This window comes from Eschrichtius robustus, chromosome 11, assembly GCF_028021215.1.
Source record: "Eschrichtius robustus isolate mEscRob2 chromosome 11, mEscRob2.pri, whole genome shotgun sequence".
NCBI classification, from domain to species: Eukaryota; Metazoa; Chordata; class Mammalia; order Artiodactyla; family Eschrichtiidae; genus Eschrichtius; species Eschrichtius robustus.
Genome location: NC_090834.1, coordinates 100,515,734 through 100,525,292, shown reverse-complemented (window position 1 = coordinate 100,525,292; position 9,559 = coordinate 100,515,734). Strand labels below are relative to the sequence as shown.

The window sequence follows — 9,559 nt, the reverse complement described above, 5'->3', positions numbered from 1 at the left end:
AAGCGTGGTGAGCTCCACTGGGCCAGAGGGGTGGGAAGTGGGGCCTTCAGCACACCAGAGATTGGATGGGCATGATCTCACCTCCCTGACTGCTTCAGGCCAAAGGTGCCTTTTTCGAGTCCAGGGTCAGCCTTCCTCAGCCCAGGCTGAGAGAAGGCGTCATTTAACGCATGGCAGCCAGGAGCCCAAGGGGAGTTAGGGACCTTTATTTCACATTCACACATCTGTACATTTTCTATAAATAATGTGGAGCTGAAATATTTACAGTCATCTCTTGCCCACTCACTCCCAGGCTCTCTCTCCCCCTGGCAGCCAGTGCTGCGATGCTAGCCGCAGACACAGAGGTGGGTACTGAACTTGGCCTCTCCCCACACCACCAGGTTCCTGGGCGTGGCAGCCTGTGGTCCCTGGGACTCTCCTAGCCCCAGTCATTTTGCTCTCCCCTGCCGAAGGCCAGGCGGACCACGAGGAAACTGCTGCTCAGCAAACAGCAGCCGTCAGTGCAGCCCCACTGCAGTGGTGGAGACCATGGAAGCAGCAGCCAGGCCTGTGCCCATGGGCAGTCGCTGCCAGCTTGGGAACTGCCTGGAAGTTCCAGGGAGGAACTAAGGAAGCAGGGAGGTTGCCACTCGCTCTGCTGCCCCTTGACTCTCCCTTTCTTTCCCCACCCCGCCCTTGTCTGGGGGGACAAGCCTCAAGCTTCCCTCAACGCCCCATAGTGGGACTGCTCCAGGCACCTAGTGGTGCCGGATCACAGAGGACGGAGAGCCCAAGTCCTGCTCTGGATGGTTATAATGTCAAGGACGAGAAACTACAACACAACTGGCTCAATGACACGTAATAGTGGGCTCGCACTGGCCTGTACTCTGAGTTCTTAGAAGCCATTGGCCCAACAGACAGACACACACATACTTTTGAGCCCCGAGGGGACAGGAGGATGGTCTTTGGGGGGTGGAGAGGAAGAAGCTGGAAGAGACTAGCTCAGCCCTGTGAGACACACTAAGACACTGAGACACACAGAACTGGGACCCACCTAAGCCTCAGCGAGGGGGCTGGCAGAGAACACACACGCATCACCCACTTCGCAGTCACAGCAGCATCGTGCACTTGGGAACGGCGAGAGGCAACGGACGGCCCCTGGGCTGGGGCAGCCTTAACCTCTCTCCATCAGCTAGAGACGGGCCGGGGTGGGGTTCTGAGATCTTCCTCACTGCTACGGACAGCAGCCACGTATGAGAAGAGACACAACACAGAGTAGCAGATCTCGTGGGCCTGGAGGAGAGAAAACCAGCCAGATCAGCGTCACGCAGGTTCCTACCTCTTCACACGTGGAGATCTGCCAACTGGGAAACTCCTGCCCTAACTCTGGGCTCAGGCCTCCAGACTAAAGAGGCCCAAGCGAGGCCCCAGAGCTGGCCTGTGGGAGGGGATCAGCATGTGTGCCTCTCCTAGGCTGAAGACCTGCTTCAGCTCCAGCTGAATCTTTGGCATCTAGACTAAATTCTCTTCTCAACCATCAATTGCCCCTCACCCTGTGCTCTCAGAGGCCCACCCCACTCCTGCTGGAACGCCCCCAGGGAGCCCTTCGCAGACTGGCCTGTCGGCACACTCACCATTGGTGTCTTGTACTTGTGGCTCACCACTTCTTTAATTTCAGGAACTAAAACCGGACGGGCAAGAGACAAAACAGAAAGTTCAAAACTAAGAGCAATAGCGCCACACTCCCCCAGGCGGCAGCGCCCGGCACCAGGGTCCCCTTCCCCTCTGGGCCTGGCCCGGCCTCCTCAGCCTGACATCTGAGGTCTGCAGTGGCCCCTGGCTCCATGGCCGCCGTGACTCTACCGACTTGGAGGGCCCCAGCACAGGAGCAGGCTAGTCTCTCACCAGCCAGGTCGCTGCTACCATCCAGGGCCCGAGGACCACAGCTGATATTCCCAGGTTTTGGCTGGGAGGAAAGCACTGCCTCTAGCCTGTGCCTCACCTTGCTGAGACACCCGAGAACTCACCCCTGTCAGTCACCAGCCCCATGCTCTGGTCAAGTTAAACACGTTCCCTGTACTCCCAGCCCCTACACTGAGGGTCCTGAGGCTGGATGAAGAAATGGCATGATACTAAACCCACCAGACTTGGAAGTTTCCTTCCCTGATGGCAGGAGAGGCCCAGGCCTGCCTGTGTGAGGGAGAGCGTCAGAGGGCTCTGGAGCAGACACACCGAGCAGAAGAAGACAGGTGAGTACAGCACCCGGGGAGGGAGGTGACAGGGGGCATCAGGCAAAATACACACATGTCCACAGCCCGGAATGCAAGACCTAAGAGTCACCCCTGCCCCAGCCATGCAGGGGTTCTGCTTGGCCAGAGGAAGGAGTAAGGTCCCCCAGCCTCAGCCATCATCATGGCCCCTGGAGACTGGGAGCAGGGGGCGTGCCATCCCCTGGGGGCCAGAAAAGGTAGGATGAGAGTTGGCCACACCTTCTTCTGACCCTGGGAGGTAGAATTCAGGGGGCCCCAGGGTTCACAGGGAATAAACTCATCAAAGGTAGAGCAATGAGCCCAGGTCCTTCTCCTGAGTTGGAAGACTCCCCCAAACGTCTCTCTGGCAGAAGAGAGAAAGGAGCACACGGGAGAAAACTCGGAACCAGTGAGCCAGCGCGAGGGTGGAGGAGGTTGGGAAGGAAGAGGGTGGGGAGAGAAGGGAAGAGACAAGTTGGTGATGCGAGCAGCTGGCTTGGGCGAAGGGAGCCTGCCCACCCACCGCAGGGCCCAAGGCAGGGGCCTGGGGACAGGCAGCACGGCGAGGTCACTTTACCTGCTGGAGAACGAAGGTTTTCATAGCAGCGATGAGGGGCACGAAAGAATGAAGCACAAACACAGCAGGAACTCAAAGCCCCAGGGTGAGAACCCAGACACCACTCATAGTCAGCGCTTGGCTGGGGGGAGCCTAGCTCCCGGCTTCCAGCTACCACTGCCCTCTGCCTCTGAGGCCACTAGGCTTGCCTGCCCCCTAGAGTGAGCCTGCCTGCACCGCCGCACGCCCTCCTGCAGCCCAGAGGCTCGATGGACCCTGGTGGGGCCCCGGGGCGGCTGGACAGAGCACTGGGCTGCTAGAGGGACCGAGGCAGGCGGCACGAACACAGCAGAGCTAGGGAATGGCTCGTCTGCTCTGCCCCACCAGCTGGCCAAACGAGGGAAGGCAGCGCTGCTTCGCGGTGCCTCTTCACTACCAGCGCTGATCTCTAAGCCCGGCGCCTAAGCCACTGCTCTTCGGCCCACTCTCAGGCAGCCACCGACCGACTAGCTTTCCTTTCTCCTCCCTCCTCTCGTGTCAGGACTCCCTCTTCCTCCCTGTCACTCCTGCTCCTCCTGACCTCTCTGCAGAGGCTCGTCTTCTCTGTCTCTAGTCCCTTCTCTGGAGCTCCGAGGTTTGAGTTACTGCCATGTGAGTCCAGACCTAAGAGCAAAATAGTGTAATTACCAAATTCCTCCAGGACAAAGACGCCTCGAACTGTATTGCACTTTTTAATGTGATTCAGCTCTATGAAAACCTGCAAGAGAGGGAGGGAGGGAGGGAGGGAGGGAGGGGGTAAGGCCCAGAGGCTCCCCCACTGCCCCGCAAAGCCCACTCTCCCAGCTACAGCCCCACCCACACAGAAAACCTATTTCCCACAGGGAGGATGGAAGAATACACACGCACACAACTCAAAAGCGCTAAGAAGCGAAGACAGCAGAAAGGGCATGTACCTTCCGCTCCTGGCCGGAGGAGAAAGCATGGGAGAGAAAGGAAGGTGTTAGTTTTAACCGTCAAAGCCAACGCAAAGGCCCCTCTGCTGGCCTGGGCTGCCTGCCCACACCCTCTGCCCAGGGCAGTGCTTGTAGGACACTGTGCCCCAGGGGCCCCCCCCTCAGCCCATCAGCTCTCTACCCTTCCATGCATCCTCCTCCGGCGCAGAGGGCTGGCACGGGTGCAAAGCTCCCCTCAGACTGTCCTTGGGAGGGAGGTGTTGGCATCTTCCTTGAAACAGGATTCAGGCTCTCCCAAGAGTATGTGGTGATGGATGGTACTAACAGCAACCACTTGTGAGCACCTACTAGGAGTTCTACAAATACTATTTGTTTGTCCTTACATCTACATGGCACACACAGGATACAGTATCGCCCTCATTGTACAGATGCGGACACCGTGGATCAGAAAGTTTATCTGCCCGTGGATAACGAAGCGGGGCTCTGAATCCAAGTACGTCCTGACTCCAAAGACCATGCTTTTCCCATCTGTTACCCCACGCTGCAGAACTCCACCAGGGGTCCGATGCTTCCTCAACTCCAGCTGACTGTTATGTGGTAGAAGATAGACCCCAAGGCCATTATCTCATCATCAGTCAGGGTTTGACTTCCTCTCTCTCTTCAGGATCTCTCTTCCGGGGCAAAGCCTTAAACTACAGACCAGCTTGTACATACTTTGTAACGGTTAGACGGTAGGTCAGTCCAAAGGGGGTGTACCAAGCGGGAAGAGGGCATCTGGGTGTCATTTAATGAGATCTCTTCTTCAGAAGGTGAGGCATCAGGGGAGGCCACAGCCCTAAACTGCAGTCAGAAGCCTGGTCCCCGAGAAGTGCTGGCACCTTCATGGTCTAGAAAAGTACTTAAGTAAACCCCTCTTTGGGTGGACCCTAAGGTCTTAAGTATACTATTTAATATATTACTATGACTAATAGTAAATATACTACTGCAAGTATACTGCCAGGAAGCCTGGGCAGCTGTTTCCCATCACACCAAGTTGCCCAGCTGGATTCCTGAAAGAAGGAGAACTAAAATGGCAAGTGGTAGGAGGAAGCCCCAGAGTCCAGATGTTCACCACCCCTGAGTGTCTGCTGCCTGGCCAGGGGCCGTGGTGCTTCGCACATTCGGGTCTGGCTCAGGGCCTCAAGGAGACGAACCAGCACGTCAGGGGAGGGGGAGGGAAGGCACTTGTGTGAAGAGTCAGGGCTGGGCGCGGACCTGGGGTGGTGCGCTGGCCTCAGAAAGGAATTAGCTTAAGGAATGTCCACTGAGAGAGAAAGTAACGCTGTGTTAGAACCAAGAGAAAAAAGTCAGCTCCTATGGTGGAGTCGCAGTGAGGGCAAGATGGATCCTGAAGTGCTCCCCAGTCAAAAGAAGGGGAGTGGGGCCTGTGGAGCAGGCGACAGAGCGGGGACGCTCAGAGGAAGGAAGAGAATAGGAAGAAGAATCGGCAGGAAAAAAAAGGCAAATAAACACACACACTCCAGATGGGACAGACACAAGCCACACACACACACACACGCGCACGCGCGCACGCGCTTCACGCGCACCAGAAACACGCGAGGGGATCAGCCAGTATAGACTCTCAAAGCAAAACCACCAAGCAAAAGCACACCCTGGGATAAGGGAAGGCGGACACTGTGCGAAGAAGGGCCAAGTGAGACGCTCCCACTCACACTGTGCTGAGTCTAATGGGCAGGGGCAGCCGGGCCACCATGGCTCCCTCTCTCTCCCCTCCTCCCCACACAGGCTCCCTGCCGCACCTTCCAGGTGGTTGCCAGTGTCACTGCGCCCTCCCCTCTGATTGTTCTCTCCGGTCCAGCTGCTCCGATCCTCTCACTAGCCCCGGAGGCCTCTCGCACGCTCTCTGGGGAAGCACTGGGGACCTGGACACTGATCCTTACTGCAGATGCAACACCGGGGCTGGGAAGCCTCGTGCTGCCGCTTGCACCTACCTGGTTGTGCATGAACTTGAGATTGATCCCTTCTAGAGTGACCTGCAGCAAGCCACCCTCGCCAGTCTTCATGTCCTGCACGGGGAACTCACCACCCAGCTCCGGCCCTGTGGCGAGGGAGGAGGTCATCAGCTAAGTGGGAGGTGGGGCGTCCTGCGGCCTGACCTCCTCGTCGGGCCTCCACCGCTCAGGACGGCCGAAAACCAACAGAAGGCGCGCGCCCAGGGAGCCGTCCTCTGCTCACCGGGCTTGATGCTCTGCTGTCGGGCGGCAGCACGCTCCATGCTGTCCTTCACGCAGTAGTACAGCTCCCGACACTGCGGCACAGTGGGGAGAGCTGTCCTGTCATACAAGCTCTCCCGGCTCCCCACCCTCTGCTCTAGAATGGCTGCTGGAGGCCTGGGCCCATGCCAGGACCTCGGAGACAGCTTTACGTGTTCCACGCCGCAGCCAGAGGCAAAAGTGGGGCTCCAGCGTGGATTCTGGAATGTTAACTTCCCTGCAGGAGCTCCGCACTTTCCCTCAACGCCCAACCCACAACGCACACAGAGTTCACGGGTACCTTCTTAGTATAGAATTTGTTGAGCTGGGTCTCAGAGCCGTTTCTACGCCACAAGCATAGCACCTTGGTCTTGGGACAGTAGGTCATGTTGATGAGCTTCTCGTACCACCAGCGCTCGTACACTGTCCCGATGTTACTACGCAGCACCACGCAGTCGTCACACACCTGCAGAGGCGCACGGGGCAGTCGGTGGCCCTGGTCTCTTCCCACCCCAGGCCACACTGCACGCTGCTCCCCACAGGGAAAGATGGGACAACTGGTCCTAGGAGCATCCCCAAGGTCAGGTTTTCTGTCTTATGCTCAGTCTTCCTTACGTGGAGACACAAACACTGAACTGCTGGACACATCGTCCACAAGAACGTTTACTGACAGAGGAGGAGCCGTTGAAAGGAACTTGTGGGCAAGGAAGGAGGCTCACTTCACTTCAGTCAGTGTTCATTACTTCTTACGTGTTCTGGACTTAAAGTACGCAGAGGGTATCTTATGCCTCCACCTTACAACCTTAGGAATCATTGCTATTGACAAGCACAAAGGCAGGGAATTAGGGCAGACTTAACCAAGGAGAAAAAAAATGGAACCAACACATCTTCTAATCCTGGCTCGGCTCTAGTTCTGCATAAATCTTTTCAAAAATTAATTACACAAGTGACACACGGACATTGCTTATTGCAAAAAAAAAATTATACTCCACAGGATGATATAAACTAAAAGGCAAAGTTCTCCACATCCTCTTCTTGCTCAACATTCTCCCTCAGGTGGACGTACCTGTTCGTATGCCTTCAATTATGGTGGAGACATTATAGCACGATGGGCAAGAGAACAGGCCTAAGATCAGACTACCTGGATTTAGATTTAAGGCTGTCTCCTTACTTAGCTGTGTCACCTTAAGCAAGTTAATCTGTCTATATTTCCTCATGTGTAAGATGGGGATAGTAGTAACTTCATGGAGTTACTGTGAAGATTAAATAAGTTAATGTGCACAAAATTCTTAGAATCGGACTTCCCTGGTGGCGCAGTGGTTAAGAATCCACTTGCCAATGCAGGGGACATTGGTTCGAACCCTGGTCCGAGAAGATCCCACATGCCATGGAGCAACTAAGCCCCTGCACCACAACTACTGAGCCTGTGCTCTAGAGCCCGCAAACCACAACTAATGAACCCCCGTGCCACAAGTACTGAAGCCCGTGCACCTAGAGCCCATGCTCCAAAACAAGATAAGCCACCGCAATGAGAAGCACGCACACTGCAACGAAGAGTAGCCCCCGCTCGCCGCAACTAGAGAGAGCCTGCACGCAGCAACGAAGACCCAATGCCAGCCAAAAAAATAAATAAATTAGTTAATTAAATAAATTTAAAAAAAAATTCTTAGAATAAAGCCAGGCACATAGAATGTACCCTGGAGTTAGCTGCTATAACAACAATACAACTATGATGTAAGAAATATAATAATTATGACCACGTTGATGATTCTCAAATCTTTCTCCATATGAGACCTGTCTTCCTGAGTCCTGACCTCTCTCTATCTGGATGTCTCACTGGCAGCACTTCAAACTCATCATGTCCAAATCTGAACTCCACACCTCCTCCTGGGCAGCTCCTCCTTCTCAGTTCCCTATTTCAGTAAATGGCATCACTGTCTCCCCCAGATGCCCAGGCCAGAAATGAAGGAGTGATGCAAGACTCCTTCCTTTCCCTCTAACTGTACCATCAAGTCCCACCATTCTACCCCAAATACCCCTGGCACACACTTCCCCTCCCTGACTCCAGCCATCAAGTCCTACTCTTCTTCAAGTCTAAGCTCAAAGGTCACTTCTGAGGGTCGTCCACGACTCCCAGACCCTCTGCTATGTATTCCCATAACACCTGCCCCCTGAACATCTTCTCTCAATGCTCATTATATTTTATGACACTGGGTGTTTAATTATCTGACTTCCCCAATGGCCTGTCAACCCTGTTAGGACAACAGAAACTATGTCTCCCTTATTCACTGATATAACCCCAAACCCAGCAAACCCAGCAGAGTGCCTGGCTATGATATGCGCCCCATAAAAATTAGATGAATGAATGAGGAATATACAAGATTACCAGTTTTAATCTACCATCTAAGACTTTACTGGGGCTCAAAAGCTTTAGGAAGAAAAGGGCCAACGTAGCTGAGTAGGAATTAGAAACTTGGATTCTAGCCCCAGTTGAACTCTGTGGTTCTCTCCACGTGGAAAATGGAGAATACCACTCCACTTTCCATAACCCTCTAAGAACATGATGGAAAGGAGAGGGCCGGGTATTTAGAAGAACATATGATTTCTAGGCTAGAGAGACGATGGTAATAATGTGTCATACTTGTCTATGCTGCTGGTAGAGGTGTAAACTGGCATAGTCTTTGGGATGGCAATTTGGCAAAATCTATCAAAACTGTAAATGTATATAAGCTTGACCGAGAAATTTCACACTAAGAATCTATCCTATAGAAATTCTCATGTAAGTGTGCAAAGATTTATGTGTGCAAGGATAATCAGTGAAGTGTTGTTTAAAGAAAAAAAGTGGGAGGGACCAGTTAAATAAATTATGGCACATCCATATAACACCTAATGGTTAAGCATCCATTTAAAAAATAGAAACAGATTTCTATATTATGTAGACATATTATAGATATGCCTGTGATGCATTAAGTGAAAAAAGCCAAATTATATAACAATATTTGTAGTTTGATATCACTTTTATAAACACTGAAACAAAATTCCATATAAGTAAGCTGTATTTACACAAATATGCATTTTTTAAATCTGAAAGGATTCACGCCAAATTCTTTAACGGTGGTTACCTCTGAGACATGGCACGGGAAGGAAGTGAAGGAAAATTTTTACTTTTTACTTTATTTACTTCTATATGGTTTGAAACTTTTACAGCATATACTCTATTACTTTTGTAATTAAAATAAAAGGCAATAAAGATAATTTTTTAAAGTCTTTGCAAATTGCTATCCAACTACTCACGCAAGCAGTAGGCTGTGCTGAGAACAGCTAAATCTGACAGCATCACAGTAGCCAGGCACTGATGGAATGGGCAAGGTACCCTCGCTTTGCAGTACAAGGGGGAGCATCTATGAGATGATGGACCCACCCCATGCTCCAAGGCCCTCGTATGAGGCTCCCTGTAAGAGTGGTGAGAGAGAATCCTACACTTCAAGGAATCCTCTGGAGAAATTTACTGTGGTGCAGATGTCCTAAGTAGCCCTCAGCTCTGATAGGCACCTAGCCAAATTCTAACAC

The 9,559-nt window shown here is 52.8% G+C and overlaps 1 protein-coding gene across 50 annotated transcripts in view; it reads right to left on the bottom strand.

Moving 5' to 3' along the window:
- Window positions 1-196: 196 nt before the first annotated feature.
- Window positions 197-9,559, bottom strand: part of MADD (MAP kinase activating death domain) — a 40,572-nt gene continuing 31,209 nt past the window's right edge. For 34 of the 50 annotated variants that reach the window (XM_068554263.1, XM_068554271.1, XM_068554264.1 and 31 more), the window contains 6 exons: window positions 6,291-6,455; window positions 5,973-6,045; window positions 5,729-5,835; window positions 3,472-3,541; window positions 1,614-1,660; window positions 197-1,272 (listed from right to left, as the gene is read on the bottom strand). In XM_068554263.1, the coding sequence (XP_068410364.1) occupies window positions 1,168-1,272; window positions 1,614-1,660; window positions 3,472-3,541; window positions 5,729-5,835; window positions 5,973-6,045; window positions 6,291-6,455 (567 nt within the window). In that variant the 3' untranslated portion in view covers window positions 197-1,167. The remainder of the gene's footprint in view (window positions 1,273-1,613; window positions 1,661-3,471; window positions 3,542-5,728; window positions 5,836-5,972; window positions 6,046-6,290; window positions 6,456-9,559) is intronic. The other 16 variants (XM_068554284.1, XM_068554291.1, XM_068554294.1 and 13 more) reach the window with 1 other exon arrangement.